Source organism: Podarcis tiliguerta (genome assembly GCF_965153285.1).
Source record: "Podarcis tiliguerta genome assembly, chromosome: 8".
In the NCBI taxonomy this organism is placed as follows: domain Eukaryota; kingdom Metazoa; phylum Chordata; class Lepidosauria; order Squamata; family Lacertidae; genus Podarcis; species Podarcis tiliguerta.
The window spans coordinates 65,232,981-65,259,832 of record NC_139541.1 but is presented as its reverse complement, the minus strand read 5'-3'; the positions used below and the strand labels follow the sequence as shown (position 1 = coordinate 65,259,832).

General features: G+C 44.1%; 1 protein-coding gene across 9 annotated transcripts in view; it reads right to left on the bottom strand.

The window, feature by feature from the left end:
* PTPRU (protein tyrosine phosphatase receptor type U) overlaps positions 1 to 26,852 on the bottom strand; it is a 366,315-nt gene that overhangs the window by 48,192 nt on the left and 291,271 nt on the right. For 4 of the 9 annotated variants that reach the window (XM_083454719.1, XM_083454720.1, XM_083454722.1 and 1 more), the window contains 7 exons: positions 20,176 to 20,366; positions 15,525 to 15,597; positions 11,093 to 11,169; positions 9,103 to 9,120; positions 6,778 to 6,814; positions 5,623 to 5,720; positions 5,386 to 5,502 (listed from right to left, as the gene is read on the bottom strand). In XM_083454719.1, coding sequence (XP_083310845.1) covers positions 5,386 to 5,502; positions 5,623 to 5,720; positions 6,778 to 6,814; positions 9,103 to 9,120; positions 11,093 to 11,169; positions 15,525 to 15,597; positions 20,176 to 20,366 — 611 coding nt within the window. Of the gene's footprint in view, positions 1 to 5,385; positions 5,721 to 6,777; positions 6,815 to 9,102; positions 9,121 to 11,092; positions 11,170 to 15,524; positions 15,598 to 20,175; positions 20,367 to 26,852 lie in introns of all 9 variants that reach the window. The other 5 variants (XM_083454725.1, XM_083454721.1, XM_083454724.1 and 2 more) reach the window with 2 other exon arrangements.

Here is a 26,852-nt window from a genome sequence, read left to right as displayed (position 1 = left end):
TTACATTATTCTTTAGAGAAATTTATAGCCTGCTCTTCATTTAAAAATAAATCTCAAAGTGGGCAGCAATAAAAATATCCTGATCAATAAGACCAGCCAATATCACATAAAATCACAACAGCAATATGGGGTGAGCACATCTTTTGAGGGCAGGTTACCCACCTCTAATTAACCATTAGGAATCATTATTTTTAACATTATTATGGGTTTTCATTGAACTGCATTGTTCCTTGAGTTGTTTGTTCTTGCTTTGCTTATTTACCATGGTGTTTGTTTGTTTGTTTGTTTGTTGGTTGGTTGGTTGGTTGGTTTTTTGGTTTGTTTGTTTGTTTGTTTGTTTGTTTGTTTGTTTTGCCAAGGTTTATTATCATCATTATTAGCTGCTCTGAGCTCAACTTTGTTGTTAGAAAAGTGGCAGTGTGGTATAATGACTAGAGTGGTGGACTAGAACTAGGGTTCAAATCCCCACTCAGCCATGAATTTCACTGGGTGACCAGCGAAAATCACTTTCTCTCAACCTAACCTACCTCACAGGATTATTGTGAGGACAAAATGAGGAGGGACCACCCATGTAAACTGTCTTGAGCTCTTCCATATAAATGAAATAAATAAGTAGGTAAACTACAAATATCAAAATCAAATCCTTTAAAACAAATTCTGAACATGACACACCATTTATGTGTGGTTTGCTGCAGAAGCATGACTTGATTGCAGCTTATGAACACATAAGGGAAAAGGGTTCCTCAATTATAGTGGGATTTTTTTATTATTTTGCAATTAAACAGAAGGTTATTGAACAGGATCCAGCAGTTTGGAATTTGCATTTTCTCAAAACTGGAGGAAATAATAAAGTTCACCATGAAAGATGTTAACCACTGCAACAAGCAGCTATCACACTCAAAATTAAGTTGACCTTGGATGCTCACCTAATATTAATTAATTCATTAATATACTGCTTACACACCTGAGTGATTTCTAAGCTGCTTACACGTTAATAATCAATGGTGTGATTCATACATTACTAAAGCAAAACAATTCCATCAACATGTTAAGAACATCCATAATTTAAAAAATCACAACAAAACAATCCTGTTAAAAAGCGTAACAGTTAAACCAATTTGAAGAGCAATTTAAACAATCAAATCAGGAAAGTTCAAGTTCGAGGGAATACTTGTTTAAGCAGGTGCATCTTCAACAGCCGGCAGAATGCCAACACCGATGGGGACCTCTTGTATTTACCAGAACTCTTGCTACGTACCCAGAACATCTAAGTATTGATGTAGGAGAAGCTGTTGGGAATTCTCTAGATTTCGGTGTGGCATGATGCCAAGTGGAAAGCAATTACAGGTGCTAGATTTTGCTCATGATTACAGGCAGCATGAGATAAGAGCATAAACACAGTGGTTTCTGACATGAAGCAGCTCTAACGGCAGGACTGCTGCCTGATCAAAATTCCCACCCAGGTGCCACGACTTCACTTTGGCAGATTCATCTCAGAAAAGGTTTGTGTATTTCCCATGTTGCTGCCCTCCCAGCAGAACCAGGAAGCTTTGATTCAGTTCAAAATTTTCATGCAAACCCCCCTTAAGTCACACTTTGCTCCCCCACAAACACGCAGACTGAAATGCGTCTACCCTTCAGAATGGATACTTCTCTGAATTTTTGTGATGCATTTCTCCAGCCCAAGAAACGTTGCATGTGTACACCGCATACAAAAATACCTTTATCAGTGGAAATAACATGCAAAGATTGCTAGGGAGGAATCGCTTTCCAGAAATGTGTAGACTGGACAAAACGGCATGCAAAAGTAGGAACAACGAGCGCTAAAAGGCTGACGAAGTGAGATCATTTTAACAAGCAAATAATAACTGCAGGCTGATGTGCAAACATTGCGAACTGAACTTATGCTTTGAGAAAATGAGAAACATAGAGAAACCAACACTGACAGATTAATCTATCCCATATTCACCGGATTACCCCATGACTGGAGGTCATGCTGTCCGCTCTCCTTTTGAGGAGACATCTCCTTTCACCCTAAATCACTCATCATAGTCTGATATTGCATCTCTGTTAAGCTTGGCTGAGCTGGTATCACGATTTAATACACTGGCTCGGAGGTTCCGTCCTCTTTTTTGGTGGAGAAATCCCAGGCCACTGATTAAGTGGTCCTTCTCCCTGAAACTGGAGCTGCGGCGAATGCCTTGGAACGATTACAAGGCAACCAGATCCCGACGGAACTCGGGTACTTTACTTGTAACAAGGTTGTGATTTAACGTTCCTCTAGATTACAGGGCGAGGGGGGGTGAATTACAGTTGCGGGTGTCTCGAGATACAGTAGAACTGCTCAATAATTGCCATGAAGCTTTCAGCTCCTGTCTAGAAGACAGAAATAATTGTCCATTCCCTGTGCAATTACATGGCGCTTAGCCTGAAATTAAACCATCAAGAATGACCACGTAAATAAAGGGCTGTTCTGCGGCACTATTTACTGAGAGAACATCCTTCAATGGAGTACCTAAAGAGTGTGTATAAACAAGGAAGATTCAGATGGAGGAATTCTGAACACCAAGCATGGTTGGTGAGAGGGGGATGTGTTTTTAGAGAATTTATTTGATTCAGTGTTGGCCATTTGTTCTGTTCTTTGTGGTTTTATAATGTTATGATTTTATAGCTCTAATATGTTTTCCTGACTTCATTGTGCACTACCTTGGTATTGTTTTTATTAGTTGCCACCTTATAAATATTCTTATGAATAAGAAAATCCTGAATTTGGATCACAGCATAACAAGATGAGGTGAATCATGAACTCCCTAAGGTTCTTTGTGGCTCTGTGGCTTTAGATCTCAGAAAACAAACTAACTAACCTACCTACCTAACTACAAGACACTCTTATCACTGCCAGAAAAAGCATCTGGCTGCCATGATGGTAGCAGCAGAAAACAGAAAGAAATAATTTAAAAGGGAAGTCCACCCTGAAACATTCCAGTAGCTTTGCTCCCATTCCTCTGAAATCCAGTTCCAGATTTTAACACCTTGCATCCTAAAGTCAAAATTGTACACAACACAGCATATATAAAGGAAGATGCATCAAGTAGCAGCATCTCCAGGCCCAGGTTATAATTTTCTTCCTCAAAGAAAACATTTCCAGATAATGTCACCATGTTTCCATCTTCTTCGTCAAAGGAAACCACCTATTTGTGTTTGTTCACATCACACACGCACCACAATATGAAAGTGGACTTTCAAAGAGTCTTTAAGCCAACTTGATGTTGACCTGTGACAGTGCCTTCTTGGTGGTGGTTCCCTGTTTGTGGAATTCCCTTCCTGGCAAGGTGCATCTGCCTCCCTCATTATTGACTTTCAGAAGAAATGTTGAAATATCCCTGTTTACCTAGGCATCTGATGGCTCATAAGAAACTAATACATTAATAACTGTGAGGGTGTGTGATTGTTTCTAAACACTGTACATTTAGGGGCGGGGAATGGTTTTGAAATGTCTTAAAGATGCTTTTCTTTTCTTTTCAATGGTCCTCTTTTGTGGTTTGCTGTGCCAGGCTCCAGCAGAAGGAGGGGCAGGATACAAAGTCAATAAACAAACTACTCTTCCTTCTAGGTTCTTTCTACCCTCAGTGTCTAAGGATATGATGCACATCCCCAATTCTCATTTTGGGGAGTGAAAATCACAGAGCTGCAGCTGCAAACAAGTGTCCCAAATATAGCAGCATTGTGCCAAAGAGTTATGGCAGATTGCAAAAGGGAGAGGCAGAGAGAAAAAAGCCATTTGGTGATGAACAAGTTCTTGCATGTTAAGCCTGGTCTGTTGAGCCGTTAAAAAACCTGGATTCTTTATGTCAGCATTTCCCAAACTGGTGCATCCAGATGTTTTGAACTATAAGTCCCATCAGTCTCAGCCAGCATGGCCAATGATCAGGGGTGGTGGGAGATGTAGACCAACAATCTCTGGAAAGCACCAGGCTGGGGCACAGGAAGCTGATCAGCCCTTTGATCTATGACCTGGGAAGAAGGTCAGCACTTCGTAAGAATGTGTAATGATGGGGAACGATGTGTACCTAATGCCTTTCCCTGCTACTCCAAAATAGCATTTTTTTTTTAAAAAAAAGAAAACAGGGGGGGGGGGTTGTGTACACAAGTGTGCCTATGACTGATTGCTAGAGAAATGGATATTGTGTGTCAAATCAGTCAGGACAACAATGCTCAATAATCTTAGGATCTGAACTAATACATCAGGAAAGCTCTATCTTTGGGACACCGACTTGCTTCCCACATTGAGGGGGCTGGTCTTCACATGATGTGTCTCACCCAGTGCACGAGCGCTCGCCCAGCAGCAGCAGGGGATGGCGGCCCCCTCAATATTGAGGCTTGCCCCCACAAATATTGAGGGGGCCGAAGCCGCTTCCACCCCTAGAGTTGGCGCCCCTGCTTTTGGGGGGAATACCATTTGCTTTTGTGGATTTATAGCCTAAACATGGTGCTTTTTAACTATGTAGAAATCTTGGAGGTAAGCCAACAGAAGGAAGGAAGGAAGGAAATTTCTTTTTCCCATCTCCACTCAAATTGCTCCACCCATTTTGCTACCTGTGAGTAGAGTAGAGGAATTTCAAGCTCAACTGTGAAGATGATAGATAGATGATGATAGATGATAGATAGATGATAGATAGATGATAGATAGATAGATAGATGATAGATAGATAGATAGATAGATAGATAGATGATAGATATAGATGATAGAGATAAACAGATAGTTTAACATTTTGTAGGAGGCAGTGATTTTGCTCACTCTTCTTTTAACCCACTGCTCCATTCATCAACCAGCACAAACTATCAGTGTCTTATATTTCAGTATTCATAGCCAAAATAAGAAGAAAATGGGTTGTGATTTTTTAAAAACAACCCCCTCCCAACTGTTAGAAAATCCCTTCCCATCCCAGAATATTCAGTGAGTTGGAATCCACAGCATCTGAAGGGCCACAGGTTCCTCACCCTAACCATAGGCTTTGCACATGAGCATTGCACATTACTCCAGGGACCAGTATGGGTGGGCAGAATAGCAAGGTCTGAGGGTGTCTAAGTTGAGAAGAGAAAGATGACCCCCCCCCCACACACACACACATAGCCTCCCAGAAGGAGTCCTGATAGTGAAAATGGCTTCTCAATGCTCAGTGGTTGCTATTGTTTAGTTCTATAGGAGCCCTCCTGCAGTCTTCCTGGCCTGCAGACCTTTTTGCCAGCGATGGAAGCCTCAGTGAAACACATCTCTGCCACCTGTTGCTGCTGGAGGATCATGGCCAATGTACCAGCTTTTGGGTTAAGAGCAATGCTTCCACAGACAGGACTGTGCTGAGCTTTGAAGCTTGAAGAGCTTACCCTCTCCAGAGTGAACGTCCTCACGACATATTCCGCCAATGTCTCCGACTTCACCTGGGTAATTTTGATGTCGCCATACATCTCTGAGTCATCTGGCCAGTATTTGGAGCACTTGACCTGCAATAGCAAAATAAAATCATCTGTGTGTCTAAGGGCAGGGCGAGGGGTCAGGGCTAATAAAGCACACCCCTCTGGAACCCACAGGGTGGAGAGAGGAGAACAGAATGAGTCTCTTACCCTTCCCACTTCAACCAGCTTGGTTATCATCACTATGCTAGAACAGTGTTCCTGCCACACCATCCGCCAGAAATCATAGATCATCTCCTGTTTGGGGCCTGGAGCATTGAGATGGAAGAGAACTAAGCAACCACAGAAACTGCTAAAGGACGTCATGTGCAGAAATGAGGTGGCTATTGATTTGTTTCAGGTATTTCCTGGCCACCCTCTACCACAAAAATCTCAGAGGTGAGTTACAGCAGTACAATATTACAGTATTAAAAAGCAGTTGGAACAATGTACTGTACATGAAAAACTGCACCAGGGAGTAGCGGAACTTAAAAATAAGTCTCATCTGTCAAAAGCCAAGTAAAGAGGTGTGTCTTCAATGAATGGGGAGAACGATACAATGGTGGTGGTACAATGGAATGCCACAGAGGAAGCCGTCTCCCAAGACACCTCCATCCCAAACTTCTGAGGACTACCAAGAGTGTCTCCTTTCAGATATTTGGGGTCTAAATTGTTTAGTAAAATGAACATCTTGAATTGGCATAAATTAATGTGTTGGGTTGGCTGAATCCACACACTCCATCACCTTCAAGATGAAGGAGGATCTGCTAATCCCCACGAGTCCACCAATGATGGAGAGATTGGGGGGGCACATATACACAGCACCTGGGCTCCTTTGGGAGGAAAGACAGGATATCATTTTAATTAATCATCACAATAATTAAACCAAGGGTGGTCCAGGGATTGAATATGTCAACCCCCACTCAGTTTTGCACTGTTGCTTTTTTCTGGGTCCCTGCTGCCCACATGCTCAGGACCATTAAAAAAGATGCCATGGGAGAGCCATCATTTTTAATGATCTCCTGTGATTATTATTTTTTAATAATAGCGATCATGGATAAAGGAGCAATTCTGATTGTGCTTGGGACATTGTGCGTGTGAATGTGTGGGAGACAGGCTTAGGTCTTCTGCCCTGCAGTTTTCTCCCTGGAGAAAAACTTTACATGCTCAAATACTACTACCACCACCATTATTATTATTATTATTATTATTATTATTATTAGCATCACCATCATTATTCTCCAAAACAAGCCCAAGTGGTGCAGGAACAAGGAGGGCAAGAATACCAGAATGTGAAAGAGGAAGAAGATGATAAGAATGATTTACCTTGAGTAGCTATGAAGTGGTTGGATCTGTGGTAACCCTGTGAAGGAATAAGACAGTGCGTTATGGTAGGGAGGGAATGGTGGAAATACTTTCTGCATTCGCATTGAACACCACCAGCAACATTGGTCCCAAGATCTGTTGCTCTTAAAGCTGACTAAACCAATCCCCTTACACCACACATACCAAAGCCCCAACAAACTTCCAAAGTTGGTTAGAGGATGTCCAAACGGATCCTCAGCCAGGGTCCCTCTGAAAGCAAAGTCACTCAACCAGAATATCCACTAAAGCCCTTCCACAGTGCCTACATCCCAGTTTCCTGCCCAGATCCTGCATGCTTTGGACCAAGACCACGTTCAAACTACAGATTTAAAGTACTATGATGCCACTGAGGGCAAATACAGATCTCTCACTGTCCTCACTCCAAATGGGCAGTGAGATGCTGTTGCTAAGGCAACAAGGATGCATTTCTTCTTCAAGAAAAGGTTGTGCCATTTGGGGCATGTAAGTTTAGAAACAAGGCTAGTAAGGCAGAGCAAGATACATGGCATGGTATGTGATGTGGAGAAAGTGGACAGAGAGAGGTCTTTTTCTTCCTCTTTTAATATTGGAACCCAGGGCTATCAAAGAAAGCGGAGTGTTTGGAGGATTCAGGACAGACAAAAGAAAGCACTTCTTCCCACAGTGTACAGTTAAACTCAGGAACTCACTACCATAACAGGTAGTGATGGTCACCAACTTGGATGGCTTTAACAGAGGATTATACCAATTTGTGAAGGGTAAATCTATCAATGACTATAAGCCATGATAGATTTGTTCTATCTCCAGTGTATCAGTCAATCTGCCTCTGGGTGTCAGTGGCTGGGATAGTGTGCTGTTGCGTTCATGCCCTGTTTGCAGGCTTCCCATGGTCATCTGGAAGGTCTGAAAAGGGAATTCTAAACACATTCAGCTGAACACATTTATAATTCTCCTTGCCACCTGGAACCCTGATAAGGCACAGTTCCTGATCAATGGAAAGCATGCGCAAGACCACAGGAAGCCACCTTATTCTAAGCCAGACCACCGGTCCAGCTAGTTTAGTGCCATCTACACTGACTGGCAGAGGCTCTCCAGGGTGTCAGCTAGGGTTCTCTCCCAGCCCTACCTGGAGATGCCAGGTATGGAACCTGGGACCTTTGGCATGCAAAGCAGACGTTCTACCTGAGCTACAGCTATTCCCTAACACAGAGAGAGGATTATATGCATGTTAGCCTAAATATGCTTAGATCCTCATTCAGACCCTCCTGCTCAAAACTGGGTGGCCTGAAGTGGAGCTTGCATGTGTGAACCCAGCTACCCCTCACTTCAATCCAGTTGTCTGAACATAACTGGTGTTCCACCTCTACCCCCGGCACCATCATACAGGGCACACAAGGCCAAACACAGGAGACTGGGATTCAGCCTAAGCATGGGTCACCTTGAGGGAAACAGCAGTCTACAAGTGCTTCCCAGTACACGAAGGCAGCCTTGATTAATGTTCACAAGCAGCAAGGAACTGAGAGCAGCACAAGAGCCCTGTTTGCAGCCTTGCTGTTCGCAGAAGTCATGTGGTCCTAAGTAATGATTGTGAACACCTTCATTCATCCAAGCCACTTACTGCACACATTAGTAACTCCTAATGGGGGAGCAGTGGCCCAAAGAGCAGAGAAAGATGTAACAGTGCTAGTAACCAATAACACAGCAGGTTGGCTTGAAAGCTAAACATGAGGCTCCCTGTGTGGCCACCTACGCTCTCATTTTGCATTTTATATGTGAAGTCATCAGTTCTGCAAAGGACCTAATATGCACCCATGTTCAATCATCTAACCAGAAGGGGATGTTCTCCAGCTTGGAAAAGCTCCCTCCCTGCTAATAGTCTCTGGAAGCTTACAGTTCAAGCATGAGCCCTCAGCAAGCATTGATTAAGTCCACATCATCTGTGCCACCATGCAACCCATTATAGTCCTTCAGTGACTCATACACTGGAGATAGAACAGTCCTTCAGATATTTGAAGATGGTGTGAGTTAAAGTAGGGGCAGGGAAGCTTTGGTCCTGTAGATGTTGCTGAATGACAACTCCCATCAGTCCCAGCAAATGTAGTCAATGGCCAGGGGTGATGGGAGTTGTTGTTAGGCAACATCTGGGGGAGAGGAAAAGGTTCCACACACCTGATGTAGAGGGAACCACTACTTCACATGTGGTTCACATGTGCCCCCAACCACATTGTCCACCCCTGGATAAATATTTAAGGGACTCCTAAATGGAAGAAAGATGGAATAGAGGAGAGGGACTCGACATATACTTACTTCTCGGTTTATCCGAATCTTAGCAAGCCCAATCGGACACAGGTTCAAGAGAAAAAGAGATCAGAGACAGACAGATTAGTGAGACACAATCTGAGGAAGACCAGACTGTTTAGTAGAGGGAGCACATTAGACAGCAACATAGATGAGCAGAGAAGGAGGAGCAGCAAAGGACACTGGGATTGGATCTGGTTTCTTTTGCCTCACTTAAACAATCTAGAGAGCCATGAACAGTCTAGAGCTGAAATAAAGATTCACAAATATTAGAAATTTGACAGAAATTCCCCATTGGTTGGTTTGCCAAATTTTGAATCTGAAATTCAAATTTCAATTTTGAATGTGGCATTTGAGATTTGAGTGTTTTCAACATTCTGGCATCTTTTGATTTAGGCAGGTGTCCCAAAATTAGATAAGCCATTAATTGTCAAATGTGGTAGATGTCATTGCTTGTCAGCTATCAAATACCATCATATATTAACTACCAAAGTAAAATATCAAGTCAAATATCCAATACTGAAACCAAATGTGACTCAATGTCAGCTATAGGTATCATAAACTACTGGCAAGTCTTCAACTATTCAGTGCATGTTTGATGTCAAAATTTGCAGAAGAAAACTTCTGAGACGCTTTGAAAGGAAATTAGTTTCAGCTCTAGGACAGATAGTTCCAGAGGCTTTACACTTGTGGAGGGATTTAGAGATCACTTATAATATTATATTGTCCCTATTCTGTTATTGAAATCATGTGTTAGTGGATGGCCATAATATGGATATAGACTGTATTTGTAACAGTTCAGGTGTGAGCCTCCAAAAAGCATTTGATGAAATTCATATTGCCACCATGCAGACCATTGTAATACATGCTAAATAAAAGTTTTAGTTGCTCATAGTTGCTCTGTATTGTGGGGTATCTAGGTTGTGTGCCAATGGAACAGAGGGGGGAAACCATTGTTGGCAATTCCTCCTCATCACGGGAGCCTGACTGGAGGGCTGGGAAACCCTCCAGAGCAGATTTAGAAGGGAGTAGGATGAAATCATTAAAAATTACCCCCCTCCCTCATTCTGTTGATGGGCTCCTTCTATCAGTGGACAGACAGCATTATATTTCACATATTGTGTGTATCTTCACTTTATAGTTTTACAGTTATTGACTCATCACACACAATCTTGCATTTATTTCAATGTACATTTTTACACCATTTATTCACAGTTGGTTGGGCAAATGGGTTTCTCTTGTTCTGTTCCTTTATTGTTCCATGAATTTGGTCTGTGCTGCATTCTAGTTTGACTTAATTTTGGTTTAATTGGGGTAATTTCTAAAATCGATTCTGGTATTGGAGCATGTGCTGTTTATTATAGCTTACAGTTCACTTGGGTCACTGACATCTATATTTGGACTGTCTCAGAAAATTTACTCCTTCTTTCTTTTCCTGGAAGAACCTGAATAAATTTTAGGAAACATGCCCATCTCTAGACATAACATGGATCGTCAAAGGATGAGAAATTTATGTTTGTCCTTATTTGGTATGTGTTGGTGGGAGGGAATACAACTCCCATCATCCCTGACCATTGCCCATAGTCACTGAGGCTGATGGGAGCTGTAGTGCAACAACATCTGGAGGGATACAGGATTCCCATTCTTGAAGGAGAGTGCATATGGTCCTTCACATATATCTAACCCTATTCTGATCTACTGCTGTACCATCATGTTCCATTCTTGGAGCAAAAGGGAAAGGTAGCATTTTCCTCAGGAACTGAAGAGCATTCTTAAAGACAGCAGGGGCAGATGTAACATCAGGCTGCATGAAGTGTGGAGCTCCTAAGGGGGCATGTGTGAGAGAGACACAGGGAAAACATGGAAGACAAAGAGAATTCTAGATCACACAGCCAAGAAGGTTTCTATGAGACAAAAAAACTCAAGACTCTGAGATGTTGCTGAAGAGAAGGTTGCTGGTAAGGCGATGGAAACAGGTCAAGGGCGCTGATGCACTTACATCAATGTAGTTGGCGTTGATATAGTCTGAGTTGGGGTCCCCAAGAAGTGGATGGAGCTTAACTCGATGCCGATCATCTGGAAACAAAATCAGATAGGACTATCAGTCCAGGACAGGACAATAGCCACTGGGTGGCCTTCATCTCTTGACTCCCCATTTCATAAGTTCAAGGTGCTTCTCCTTTGAAATTTCCATTCACTTACTGGACAGTGACTACATCAGACTCCATCAGTGCAACTCAAACACGGACTACAAGCCCTAGTGTCATTCTACCAGGACTCTGAAACCTGGGTGTACAGCACAGAGAGTTCCTGCATGATGTACATTACAACTGAGTTCCTGCAGTCTTGAACAATCACATGATTCTTTCTATGGTGACCCGCATTTGCAATTTGCCATGGTGCTAATTGAGCTCTGGTCGTCAGGCACAGAACTCCAGAAAACATGCCCTTCTTTTCTAACCAGTAGCCATTATTGTGATCCTCCACATCTCAGCCTGCCTGTGGGGTTTGGCCAGAATCCTCAAGCTTCACATTCTTTTGCTCTTTTCTTTTTTAAACCCAAGGCCTTTCGGCTCCCTAGCCACACAGAACAATGTCAAAAGCTTTACTGATTGAATTCTCCAGTCTCCATGCAAAAGCCACAATAGGTACCTGAGAGGTTCCTCAAGGTTTGCCACAATGTAGCCGAGATCAAGGCTTTGCTCTAAGGTAGATTTAAAGAACAGGCATACCAGGGCTGCAATGCTTAAACAATTGATCAAGCAATGAAAAATCTACTGAGCTTTTAAAAAGGCTTCTCCAATTAATCAGGCAGCAGTTTTTCTATTTTAAAAAAACCACACAAAAAACCTGCATTATTATTTTAAGGGATGTACTTGCAAATTTGGGGGCAGCAGATGCCCTTTCGAAGCAACATTTCCTTTCTCCTATCTCGCGCAAAGGAGGGAATGCTTCTTCTGACATAAAAAAATGGGATCTAAAACAAGATATTGCAGTAGCAGTCAGTGGGGTGCTGCAGGTGAGGTGGTGATGCTCACCTGCTTTCCAACGCCCGGAGTCGCTGCTAGTTACTGAGAAGAGGAGGCAGCAGGGAGTGCAGTGTAGGCGCAGTGGCAGGAGTGTTGGATTGGCTTCACTGCTGAGCTTGCACCATGCCAAGCTCCTTGCCCCCTTGCTCCTCTCCCTCTCAGCAACTCGAATGGATGGTCTGTGTTGGGAAGCCGGGTGAGCAATGCCACCCCACCCACCTCATGCCACCAACCAGGGCTGTCTTAAGCATATGTGGCGCCGGGGTGCAAAGATCCACCCGGCGCCCCCCACCCCAGGTTGCCCAGTCCCATGCGTGCAGGAGGGCGGAGCCGGCTGGCCGCCTCAGTGTCTTGCTGGCTTGGTCGCCCCCGAACTCATGCCCCTAGCAGAAGAGCCCATCGTGGCACTCCAATCAATGGGTGGGCTCTTCCCCAGACTCAACTCTCGGGTCCTGAACTCTCAGCCTGCCACCCCTGAGAGCCCGTCGCCCAGGTGCCCCGCACCCCTAGCGCCTATGGGTAAGACAGCCCTGCCACCAACTTCTGCTGGAGGTTGCAATGCATGGTGCTCCTGTTCAGAAATCTAGCCACGCTATTCTATTGCCAGCCCCCTTCACTATACTTTTTCATCCTCTTCCTCAAGCATTCCTTACACACTGAAACCATTAGAACTCTGTGCTGCTTTTGAGGCCCCTCTTTGGTTTCACCACCAGATTTCCAGACTTTTGCAAACCTTAAGTGTTTTCCCAAGCCTGGTGATACCTTAGGGGTGGGAGGTGCCATTTTGACGCTACAAACAGCAGCGCTCACAGTCTGAACATTGGGAATAGAGGAAATGTATCTACTCAAGATGCATGAATACTTCGTCTAAAAACTAAGAATGGCTTATATTTGTAAAATCAAATAAAAATGATTTTAAAAAATGAAGAATGCATTTCCCCCTTCAAAATGGCTGTTCTATATTCATATCAGCGTTTATTCTGATTGAATTCATGCATTCATTTGTTAATCAATTCACTGATCACCTCCAGCCAGCTACACTGATCCTGAATAAATCTCTCGTCTCTACATTAACAAACTCTGCAGAATTAATGCATTTGACTGTAAGATCATGGTTACCTGAGATATGGTGGATCAGATGTTACCTAGTCTCAGACCTGAGACTCACCTTTAACCCACATATGCATTCTGGGGACCCACTTATTAACTTTTACCTTCTACTTGTATGATGGTAGTGCTGCTGTTGTGACCCACCTTAGATCAGGCCATGATGTAGTTTTGGATCCTGACCCATCAGCTGAAGACCAGCGACCCAGAACACATGTCACCACCCAAAGAAGACATCTGCTGCATGCCAACTGGCACCATGATGGTAGCAGAGTTGAGGAAAGGGCAACATTAGGATGAGACAGACAGCTTTGTTCCATGCAGGGCAGAAAGATGGAACTGCCTCAGTGCAGAGTGCAGTCAATGGGCAGCTTACTTCCCAGAGCTTCTTAAGCAGAACCTGCCCAGTGATCAGGTCCAGCCCAAGACATTTGGGCACCTGAGGCAGACCACAAAATGGCGCCCTCCCTCTCTGACAGGGAACAAGGGGTCAGTGAAGATCTGCATCAGGAACAACGGGATAATAAAGATCTACATAAGGTCTGCTGCCCCTGTGGATTCTGTCGCCTGAAGCAGTCACCTCACCTTGCCTCATGGGTGGGTTGGCCCTGCCTGCCACCTGATTGTGACGTTTGGTTGGGGAATGGGGTGGAATCTGAGTTTGGCTCCCACTAAGCTGTTTTGAACAATTAGCTCTCGTTTTTGGCATCATGTTCACATGAAATTTCAATTTGCAAAACGCAGAGAACGGGAGGCTATAATTAGAAGCGGTAAAAATAGTTGGCTAGGATGGTGTTGCAGAGGCAAACCAGTCTTTAGCGGAGTTATTTTACAGCACAGATTCCAAGTGAATTGCAGCTTCCCCCTCTGTTCTATGGAGGGGGGTGTCCCCGGTTACTCATTCAACTCTTTCCAAAACTCTCCCGACCACCAAACTCTACATTCTCCGACGGACAGACAGACACACCACGCAGCCATGTGTCGGACTTCTTGAACAGTTGACAAGTATTTGAAATGTTGCAGTGGAATGCTATCACACTCGGGTTTGAGGTTTAAGCCCCCCTTAAGAGCCCTTTGATGTAGCCTCTTCTCCATTGATGGGCCCAGCTGACTCACTCAGTGGTGGCAGCAAACAACAATGGGCAGTTTCAGCGCATCCTGAACAACACTACACTAGGAACATTTTTCCAATGCTGACCCTTCATCACACCACAGAGCACACCAGGTGTAACTGTTAGAATATAAACTCTGGCACCAGTTTACCTGTGAGATCACCTAACCCTATATATGCCTGTTGTTGTTGTTGTTTAGTCGTTTAGTCGTGTCCGACTCTTCATGACCCCATGGACCAGAGCACGCCAGGCACTTCTGTCTTCCACTGCCTCCCACAGTTTAGTCAAACTCATGCTGGTAACTTCGAGAACACTATATATGCCTATTTGACTACTTTGATCTGCAGAACTGGCAAGTGTCACGGGTGCCACAAAATCCCTGCTCTGCCTTTGTAAGAAATACGGTAGATCTTTTAGCATGACAGCACATACACTTTGGAACCCACTGGCTACATGGACCAGTGGCTGAGTATGAAGCAGCCTCCTTTGTTCCTCACAGCCTGTATTTGGTACAGAATCGAATGGGTGGCCCACGCTACCATATTATTCAACTGAAACTTCATCTCTAGGGTTACTTCCCCCTGCACAACAACCCTGTCTGAGGTTAGGTTGCACTGAGAGAGACTAACTAGCCAAAGGTTCCTGGCTGAATGTGAACCTGAATCCTAGACTCATGGGTCGTAGTTTGGTACTCTAACTGCTATGCAACACTGCTCTCAGTTAATAAATGCTACCTGAGCACCGGCATTTATTCCCTTCAGAGTTTTGAGGTCACGTCACGCTCCCAGCCCTTTCCTCCTGCCAGGCAGAATTTTATCCGGCTGCAACTGACTTTCCAGCCCACAAAGCCTGCGCTAGCAACTTGTGTGACATATTTAATTCCAGGCAAAGGAATGACATGTCTCAAACTAAATGGAATCCCCCCGAGGTGCAAAGATCTGAAGTCTGCAGGCTATAATGAAGTGGTTGCATTTGCAAAACTGAACCCGGATTGGAGCAAAATGCAACCTCTGCTGTGCATTTGACAGTCCTCGGATGCCTGCAAACCACAACCCAAATGCATACTTTCCAGACGCTGGAGAGTTTTGGGGCGTTCAAACATCCGAAATGAAAGAAAGAGATTGATTTTTCCCTTCTTTGTGGATTATTATTTTTTTAAAGAACTTTTGTCTCTGACACTCACAGGTTGGCATGTGATCCTGTCTCCCTTTGGTCTTGTCTTTCTTCTTTGAAGCATCCCAGCCTTCAAAGAAACTCTAGGAAGAACAGAAGTCTATTATCTGCATAAAGAATACTTGGGGAACAAGCACACATAATTTCCTTTGACAGCACAGATACCGGATGCTCCCCGAGGTGTGGGCTCTACCATACAGCACCAAGACCCACTGCCTAGGTGAGGTGCTCCCAGGGGCTTCCGCAATGAATGACCAGGGCAGAAGGAGGGGCACATATCTTGCGGGAATATTAAGATGATCTGCATTAAAATATTAGATGACCCACTTTTTTTATAAAAACAAACAAACATGCACACAGAGGGTCAAGAAAGCTGAATCCATATTGTGGCCAACCACAGAGCAGTCAAGTACAGTGGTACCTAGGGGTTAAGTACTTAATTCATTCCAGAGGTTCGTACTAACCTGAAACTGTTCTTAACCTGAAGCACCACTTTAGCTAATGGGGCCTCCTGCTGCTGCCGCTGCACCGCCGGAGCACAATTTCTGTTCTCATCCTGATGCAAAGTTCTTAACCTGAAGCACTATTTCTGGGTTAGTGGAGTCTGTAACCTGCAGCGTATGTAACCTGAGGTACCACTGTACAGCATCTGAAGCAGAGGTGAGTAATGTGTGGCAGCACTCAGTCTAATTTCACAGAATTATAAGAGTTGGGAGGGGGCCTGAGGGTCATCCATTCCAACCCCCTGCAATGCATGTGGCCCTAAAATTAATTTCTGCATAAATGGCAAGAGGGATCTCTATCCCAACTCCAGTTACCTGCATGTTGGGGTAGGGAGGAAGAGAGAAATAAAGGGGTGGAGAGAGGCAGAGAAAGAAGTGGTCCCATCCGCTCTTGGCTTTGGCCCCGTCCACAGTTAGAATGTGGACCCCAACAGATTACCTTTGAAGAAATGCGGCCCTCAGCAGGCGAAAAAATGCCTCTGGGCATCTGATCTCACCTGGTTAGTGTGTGGCACTGATAATGCCAATGTTGCAGGTCCGATCCCCATATGGGACAACTGCATATTCCTGCATTGCAGGAGGTTGGACTAGATGACCACTAGGACCCCTTCCAACTCTACAATGCTATGATTCTATGACTGGCCACTGTGAGAACATGACAGTGGATAGATGGGCCTTTGGCCTGGTCCATCAGGGCTCTTCTTGAGGAGGCTGGCAAGGCCTTCTCCTTGCAGTGTCTCTGCCCATTTGGGAAAGCTGTATGCAATCCTTAAAGGGCCCTGGTTCTGTAGCTGCATGCTCCAGGATGGAGGTAAAACAAGAGAAGCTACAGGGGAGTCCCCCACAGATCTCAGAATCAAGGGTGAGCCACATCCTCAGAAACCGTCCTCTTGACCATTGGGCCCACTTTTGGTCTTGTCTGCTCAATCTACCAGAGCCTAACTCACCAAGGGTTTGAGATGGAGAGAGAGAGAGAGAGAGAGAGAGAGAGAGAGAGAGAGAGAGATTCTTTTTTTTAATACAGGTGCTAGGAAAACTACAGGTGGCAAGTACCATCTTAGAAGAGGCATCTGATTGGCCATTGTGGAAGCATAAAGCTGGACTAGATAGGTCTTTGGGTCTGATCTTTACATTCTTATAGGCATTTTCTCCTGTGCTAGAAAGGAGAATGCCTCTTGTAGATAATGCCTGATAATGCATAGGAAGATAATCTTAAAAACAAAGTAAGTATCCTTTTTCCCTTGAGGTTTCCCACTGATATGTGTTGTGTGGGTATGCATCCTTTTGGATTATAGGTTGGAATGAAAACAGAAAAATGGGTGGTTAATCAATGACAGAAAAATGGGGATTTAATTCATCAATCAACTAAAACTCATATGATTAATTAACTAAGGTTCCAGCCCTATGTCTACTTACTTGGAAGTAAGCTCCATGGAAAAGACTTACTTTTGCATACAAGTCTATAGGATTTCACTGTTAGGTTGTCTTCTGTTTTTCCAGTGCAATCTTTTCCTTGTATTTGCAGGAGCAAGCACTATTGAGTTAAATAGGACTCCAGACACACTATATATTTAAAGCACACCCCACCCAAAAGAATCCTGAGAACTGTAGTTTACCCCTTACAAAGCTGCAATTCCCAACCCCCTTAAAAACTACAGTTCCCAGGATTTGGGTTTGTGTGTGGATGAGTGCAGGAAAAGTGCAATGTCTGCACAGTCTGAGACTTACAGCCAGTTAAATTTGCATAGGATTTCACCCTTAATTGTGTAGCAGACATTTTTAGTGTTTTCATTTTAGAGCTTTCTGCTCTAAAGTCAACTTAGGGAGGAAGATCAACATTTTCAAAAGCCAAGACCCTATGGACTGCACATTTCAGGACCAGAACTGCTAGCTTCCAAACTGCATCCCTCAGGTAACAGCAGCAGCCTTTGTGTTGAGAGGATGCTACATTTACAAACCCTCAAACTGAAGTTTTTACTTTGCTGCCTTAATTGTGAGTTTAATGTCTGCACTGTGCTGATTATATGGTGTGTTTATTACTTTTAATTGTCTTAGTGTATAGTTTATTGTTGTTTTCATTTAAATTACATTGTAAACAACCCTGGAATAAATATTTTGAAGGGGATATATATATATATATATATATGCAGGTTTTGGTGTCCTCGGGTGTCTTCCCGTGTAAAAGTTGGGGTGTCTAGGCGACGTTTCGACGAGGTCTCACTCGTCATCTTCAGGCTGGTGCTTTCGGCTTCTTGTTACTGGAACAGAGCAGGATCTTAGTGTTTGAGTTCCTATAAATACTGTTGAGGAGGTGTGGTGTATAGCCTCCAATGTTCTGGGCAGAGAGGAGGTTCCCAGGCTAGTGTGCCTTTTCTTCTTTTGTTCCTTAATTACTTGAGGGATATCTTGAGTGATTTCTTGAGTGATTTCCTGAATCCCACTTAGGTGGGTCATTAGGTGTGGATTAGTTGCTAAAGCCTTCGTGTCTTGAACTCTTGAACTTTGTGAAGAGTTTTTCTGAGAAGATGGCTGTACTGCACTTGGTTGTGCTCTGGCTTGGCTTCGTGTATAGGCTTTAGCAACTAATCCACACCTAATGACCCACCTAAGTGGGATTCAGGAAATCACTCAAGAAATCACTCAAGATATCCCTCAAGTAATTAAGGAACAAAAGAAGAAAAGGCACACTAGCCTGGGAACCTCCTCTCTGCCCAGAACATTGGAGGCTATACACCACACCTCCTCAACAGTATTTATAGGAACTCAAACACTAAGATCCTGCTCTGTTCCAGTAACAAGAAGCCGAAAGCACCAGCCTGAAGATGACGAGTGAGACCTCGTCGAAACGTCGCCTAGACACCCCAACTTTTACACGGGAAGACACCCGAGGACACCAAAACCTGCATTCCTGTACCCGTGAAAATCTACGAAAGCAAATATATATATATATATATATATATACATACATACACACACACACACACACACACACATATAGATAGATAGATAGATAGATAGATGACAGACAGACACACAGATATAGTTATATCACTGTTAGGGTGGAAATATATTTTCATCCATGTCTATTTTCATTAAAGGGATTCCCCAGGGGGGCACTTTTAAAGTGGATTCATTCCACTACATCTGTATTCTCCCTCCCTGCAGAAATGACTCATTCCCTCCCACCCCCCACCCCCCAGATTATGGAATCTTCTGTTTCCCAGGGTTCTTTATTTCCTGTTATTTCACAGAGCCACACACACACACACTTGCAAGCCTCTTGTGCACACGTGAAATAACTGCAGCCCCGCTGCTATGAGCAAAAAAGAGAAAGTGGAAGAAAATGATATGTTGCCTTGCTTGTTCCTAATATCCAAGTGCCTTTCAAATGACTGGTTTGGAACATATACAACAGCTTTTCAAGGTGCCCTAATTATTGTGACTAGCTCAGGTTTGTCAAATTCATAATATTGGAGAGGAGCGAGTGTCTCAGACATCCGAAACAATTGAACACGAGACAGTAATATTTTTTGGCAGAGAGAATGGAGGGACCTTCAATAGGCATGTCCCACGGGAAACATAAACCATATTGTTCTGACAGTGTCGCAAAGCAGAGGGGCTGCACATGTTCCATTTTGATATGGCATAAGAGGTGATGTCCTTTCAGAAAAAACAGTGTCCTTTCGGAAAAGAAGAAGGAGAAAGGAGCCGGGAGACAGAAACTCCCCTTGAATTCCCCAGGCTAAGCCAGCATCTTGGTTACCGTGCCATAGCAACACAGGAATTCCAGAGATCTAGAGCTCAGTTTGGGTGTTCTAATCTCCCTGTCCATCACCCCCCACATTATTAGAATGGCATAAGGGAGATTGAGGACCAGTGTTCTAATCTCCCTGTCCATCACCCCCCACATTATTAGAATAGCATAAGGGAGATTGGGGACCAGTGTGCTAGTCCTCAACCTCCTCACTGCCCTCTGTGAACTGTAGGCAAATATCTGGATCAGATAGGAGGGGGTTATTCTACCCATGTGCAGAATTCTGGAGGATCAGGGTTCAAAACAGGGGTGTTTCTCTCACTTTCTCATTTTCAAGTTCAGTGGGCTTCACATATCACTATCAGGGATTATGAATTTGGTAGAGCCTGGGGCCAAATTCTCACCTCATACTCCTGTTTGAAGCCATAGCCTTCTGCAGTCTTCATCTGGTTGATGTGCTGGAGAAGATCAGCCACTCGGACGGCAGGATGGAGCTGCCCGGTGTGATAGGGGGAGCCTTTACGCCCACACTGACGTCGAGGGGAACCCCCTAACAAGCTGCTGGACTCGTTGACAACACTGCTGCGCTGGTCACCTGGGAATGATAAGACATGGTGTGACAGAGAGGTGGGAAAAGGAATCCAGAGAACAACAGGAACCAACACAAGTCCCTCTGTAAAGCTATGTCAGTGCTGAAGGACAACTCCCATCAGCTCTAGCCAGCAAGGCCAATGACCAGGGATGATGGGGGTTGTCATTCAGCAATGTCTGGAGGGCTGCAGGTTCCACACAGTTGACCTAAGGAGTCTAACACTCCTGCTGCATTCATATCTTTTACCACAGACTGCTATGACACCCCAGCCACCTACCCTGGGCAGTAGCTCAGACTCCACCTTAGACAAGGGCACAGCCAGATCTTAAAAGCCAGTGCCAAAGATCACAGAAGAGCTGGTCTCCACACTGGTTCTGAGCCAGAGCCTTTTCAGGTATCCCCATAGACTGAGGTTCCCAAACAAGCAACCATCTTCCCCACTGGAACTCCCTGCTCCTCGCTGCTGGATCACCGATGCCAACAACAAGCTAGGAAATAAGTTGGGGGAATGAGTTGGAGTGCTAGATAATAATTTAAGCTACTTAGTCTCCAGGGGAAAACATAAACAAAGGTGAGGCTTGAGTGTGATAGCGCAGACTGAGAACACAAAGGTTTCTTTGGGGACTGCAGAACTTGGAGCAAGTTGCTTGTGTGGGGCTGTCCAAGGTCCTGAAAATCTGACTATACTTGCTCAATTGCACCACATTCAGATGACCTGAAGGTTCTTTTCTGGGTCTGCAAAATTCAGAAAAGTTCCAATTTTGAAGGACAACCAAGTTCACATATTGTTTCAGATAATGCGAACTGAATCGAATTTCTCCCCCATCCCTAGTTGGCGAATTCCACACACACATACAAGCTTATTTTCTTTTAACTTGAAACAATGCTGTTAAGGGAAGGACAGGGGGAGTTGTGCTTTATGATTTTCTACAAGGGCCAGCCAATCAGCACTCTGCACAGCCAAACATGGAGTTGGGATTGAAACAGATTTATGATTGTCACAAGAGACAGCTAATCAGAACTCTGCACAGCCAGCTTCTACTGGAAAGAGGAAGGAAGACCTGGTTGCTCGTGAGCATGGTTCAGCTTGGACATTGGTCCAACTATACTACAAACTGATGGCTTTAAACCAGTGCTGTTCTGCTGGTGGTGCACATAGATAGGTTTTGAAAAGTACTACTTTAAAGCATGTGAGGACCAGACAACCCTAAATAAATGCTGCTTGCCCAAGGTTGGAAAGACGATAAAGTCCCTACCAAAGTGGACTGGCAGATTAAATTAATGGACTATGCAGAGATGGCAAGAGTGACTGGGAAAATCAGAAATCAGGAGGATCAAAACTTCAACAAATTATGCGAGAAATTTATACTATATTTGACAGACCACTATAAACACCTGAATTCTTTGGCAGGTCTTAAATAACTCTTGTAATGTTACAGAGACTTTGGATACAATGGAGGACTAGAAAATTAGGAGGATTTATAGTATGTAGTTGAAAAGGTTAATTAAGGAACCCATGGAGGGGAGGAGGGAAGTCTAGAGATTCGGAAGAATCTTGTGTAATTTTTATAATTTGCAATTTTTTGTGTGAACAAATTTGTAAAATCAAATAAAAATTGTTAAAAAAAGAGACAACCCTGAATATACTTCAGCCACTTTGTCTCTTTTCTCCAGTGATCGGTTCAAAACGACTTGTACAAATGTTTGTATTTGTAAAATATCATTTTTTTAAAGTGGTTTGTTTTTTTAAAAAAAATAGAAAATTAATGGAGATGTTCACAAATGCAATTTCTTCTCTGGGATCAAGTACTGATCTCTCTGGTAATGGCAGTAATATGATGCTACTGACGTCAATGAAGTCCACTCATCTTGAGTGGAATTAACTCAACATCTCTCTCGACAAGGTAGACCAGGGCTTTTAAACCAATTATACAGCAAAGGGACCTCCCTAGGGATAAAGCTCTCCCTAGGCCACACAAAGACCCTTCCTGGTTCTGTATTCACATTCATTAACCCAAATTAGAATTAGAGAAGGGCAAACTGCATTCAGCAGTATTCAGAAACAACACAGGAATTATGAGTAGAATTGGAAAACACTGAAAAGGGGGGAATATTTGTTGAGAGTTCTAAATGTGCAGTTATTGCACATGTGTAGGTGCTTTCCAGTATGCAAGTATAGCTCAGTAGCCAGATAAGGCACTGTTGTAAACAATGCAGGGCTTCCCAACCCAAAAATGGTAAGGCTAAGGGTCTTTACACTTACATTGTGCATGCTCTCTTCTTGAAGTATATGTGATTATTTTATTTATTTAAACTATTTACATACTACTTAACAACCATTGTCTTTATGCAGTTTACAAAATATACCCATACAAATAAAAATCTGTTAAAACTCTGAAATCAGACTTCAATCAAAATGTTGGTGGGAATAATAAAAAAGGGGCATTTAGTAGACACCAGAACCTCAGTAGGGAGCTTCCAGTTGTCTGTCCTCAACTGGAAGAAAGTTCCGTATAATTGGGCCCACAGTACTAAATGCATAGCTCCTGGTGGATACAAATCTTTGGTCATTAGGCTTTATTTGAACATGAGCCATAGGCCATTTTGAGAGAGGCAGGCGATGTCGTCATAAAATATCGTATGTATTGTGTACTTTTGTATTCAGAATCCCCCCCCCCAAATCATAAATCCATATTTGGAGCCTGATATTTTTAATCTTCAGTGGCATCACTGTTTAGAATCCTTGTTTCCTCCATTTCCCCTGAAAATTCACTCTCATTTAAAGTTGGGCAGGGTAGTTAAGCAATGTTCAAGACAGCTAATGTACACTAAGTAATTCTGGGAATGCATCTTTATGTTGCTAAATTCTCTTGATACTTGCACACCTCCTGTATCCTGAAGTTCTCTTCATCTTACTTAGTGCCTCCTCTCTCTCTCTCTCTCTCTCTCTCTCTCTCTCTCTCTCAGCATTATCCTGTATGGTGAGCTCTGCTCAAGTCACAACTCCCCTGCATGGCAGAGTTCTTGAAGTAGTTGCCCTAACAACATTTCATCATAATAATCCTTTTGGGCTCAATCCTACAGCTCCAGCATCTATTCATCTTCTGGGCAAATGTCACCACATAGCCTCCCTCCTTGCCCTTTTGCTTGCGGTTTCCAGAAGGCAGCATGTGCATTTGGTAATTAAAAGCCCACAGAGATGTATCGGGCAAGCATGTAAAGGAAATTGTACGAGAGTGATGTGCACAAGGGGGCTCAGATAGCATGCAGAAACCATTACCGCAACAACAGAAGCCGTGGCAAATGTCTTATTCCCCGGGAAAATTAGCCTTTCCCGATCTCTGGGAAATGAGCCATTCAGAGCTTCCCTGGGGTAGGAACACAGCGTTATGCATGTATCTTAGCTTGCACGCGCTTTCCCAGGCAAACAAATAAATAAATCATGGGCTTTAAACAAACCTAGTTAGGAGTAGTTGTTCACTGCTGTTTAAAATGCCGCAAGCTCCATTTTGAGGGGGAGCCAGGATGGACAGGGTGTTTTCGGGTTGAAATCCTATACAACATTTACCTGGGAAGGAGCCCCACTGAACTAAATGAGACTTGCTTCTGAGTGGACACATATAATAGAGGTGGAGAAGCTCTGCCCCCCCCCCCCGAGAGTGCTGGAGTACCTCTCCTGTCTTCTCTTACCATTGGTCATGTGGGACTGGCAGGCATTGAACATCTGGAGGGCCACAGGTCCCCCACCACTGGCATATAGGCCTGTGCTACTGCTGGGCACCTTTTCTTGAGTGGCTCCATTTCTCTCCTGCTACTACTGCTGTCACTGCTGATTTTCTTGGCCTCCAGGGCAGTGGTGGGAAAGACACAGCTCTCCTAATATTGTTGGACTCCAACTCCCATCAGTCCCACCCAAGATGGGAATGATGGGAGTTGTACTCCAGCAGAAATTGGAGGACACAGCCTCCCCATCCTTGCTCTAGGCCCAGTCTGAATGGCCACTCAGAGTAAGGACTTCTTCAGGCCAAATCATTGCTTGTTCTTTCAAATGAGAATGGATGCCAGTCTTTTACAAAGCCCCCAGGCAGTCTGTGGGCAAATGAACGCCTTGATGTCACAGTATGCCAAATCTTCATTGCTGCCTTAAAGTCACATCACCAGATTTAGGAAGGTGCAGGTGATTCCCCTGCCAAACCTAGGGGGAATGGCTTCAACTGGTCAGCTAAACCAGGTGAGGGCAGCCGATGGGTCTCAAACCCTCAGCGAGTTTGGGACTTCCTCTGCAAGCAAAGACAGGCACTTGCAGATTGAGCAGATGAGACCAACAGTGGGTCCAACCGCCCAGAAGGCGGTTTCTGCACATGCTGAAGAGGGAAGTGGGGGGCAGGTAGGGTTCATCAACCTGGGAAGGGAGCCCATCTAGGAGAAGGAAAACTGTGGTCCTAAATCTCTGCTGCCTTGTGGGATATCTTCAGGTGGAAAAAAGGAGGAAAAACCCAGCAAAAATCCAGAGTGGAGTCCCTAAGATGGTTGGATGGTGCCTTGTACACTTCCTTCCGGCAACTCCAGCAGCCAAGCTGGTGCCAAACATATTGCTCTGCTTTCCCTTGGACCACATCAATTAGGCTATCTTGTCATCTGGGTAGCCCAGGACCTCCATATACATTGCCCAGGCTTGAGCCTGCTAATGCAGTGGTTTGACATCACCCCGACATCCTTTTGTCTCTCAACACAGACAGGTGCTAACAGTCAACCTACTGAGAAAATCCATAAAAAGCAACTGTACCAGAATGAATTATTGTGAAAATACTTATTATTATTATTATTGGGGGGAGCCAAATTCCATCCTTTTTCAGGGCACCATATTACCAAAGTCCACTCCGATCAGCAGATGTCAGGAGCTTCTAAGTTTAATGCTGGTGTGGGAGTCAGGGCAGGGCTCTTGTTTTCTATGGGGACATGTAGAAAGAGGCTGCAGCCCCTTGGCAATTGCTTTGGAAAACTCCCTTTTCCACAGGGCCTCCCAAGAACAAGGTTAAACCCACTGCCAGTCAAAGCAGGCGCCATTCCATTGCCTTCAATAGATGTAAAGCAATAGCAGCAAATTTGGGCCGAAAGCTCTTTCAGATGCTCGCAGAAGACAAATTGTTCATACAAACTGGTCTTGTTAAGAGCATTCTAAGAAACTGAAATGGTGCAGTAACTAAAATAAAATAATAGTCCTGCGGAGATGTATAAAGCAGGGAAACTCTTGCCCTCTGGGCTTCTATTGTCTGCGAGACAATGGTACAAACCATATTAATCTTGTAGTCTGCAGAGGAAAGATGTGAGCAAGGCAGCATCTTGAAGTTCCAATAGCAGGTGTTATTAGCATATGGCTGAAACTGGGGCACAGAAAGAATTACTTTACAACTAAATCAGCATAGAAATGCATTCACTGGTGTGAAATTATCAGTCTTGGCCTAACGTGGAAGCTCTGCCGCATTAACTCTTGAATGTTCACAACAGCTCGGCCGCAATCAGAAATCAACAAAAAAACAGCCCCAGGAAAATACAAGGATATTCATTTTAGTTTGTTAGTTGCTACATTTATATACTGGTTTCTGGCCAGAGCACTTTGCTCTTGGGTTTATATATAGCTTGTGCCATGCTCACATATGGAGGACGGTGGTTGGTACAGGGATGAGCAGGCTAGCTCCATGCCCCTTGTGCCATTCCTGTCTGCCACAAGGCAAAGGGCAGCTACGGTGAGGGAGCTCCCTGTGCTCCTGAAAGTTTTTGCATAATATAGAACCTTGGGAAAACAGGGTAGACAAAGTGCAGCATGGGTGTGTCTGCAGGTATGTTGCAGCACTTCTAATAAAAGTCACTGCAAGAAGTAGGACATCCTCTCCACTAAGGACCATATTTGCACTGGCTCCCAAGAATCGCAGGGATTGTGACATCATGACCATCCCAATCCCAAAGCTGCAGCTTTGACTGGGGCAGGGGGGTTGCATTGCATTTAGAGAGCAGATGCTGCGAGGCTGGAGGAAATAGGGCAAACATTCTCAGTATGGTTCCTCAATATGCTTGGCCATGTTCAAGATGGGAACCACAATTCCAGTGCTCTGAATGTCTCTTGCTGACAGGTGGTTACTAGGTAGCCAGGTGAGGTTGTAATTTTGGATGCAGACCACTAGCAAAATCCATTGATCAGTCTCAGTCTCAATGCAGAGCAGATTTTCGGGGGGGAAGATAATGGAGCCAAAGTGTAGGCTGAGGAACCAGTGGCTTTCTAGATTCTCATGGGTGTCTGGTTGGCCACTATGAGAGCAGAGTGCTGAACCAGATGCGATTTTGGATTGATTCAGCAGGGCTTTTCTTCTACCTTTATGTTATTTGATACTGCCAGACTACAGCTCCCATTATCCTTCACAGGGCTGATAGGAGTTGGGAAGGCCACAGGTTCACCATCCCTGGTTTAGGCAAATCTACAACCGTATATGC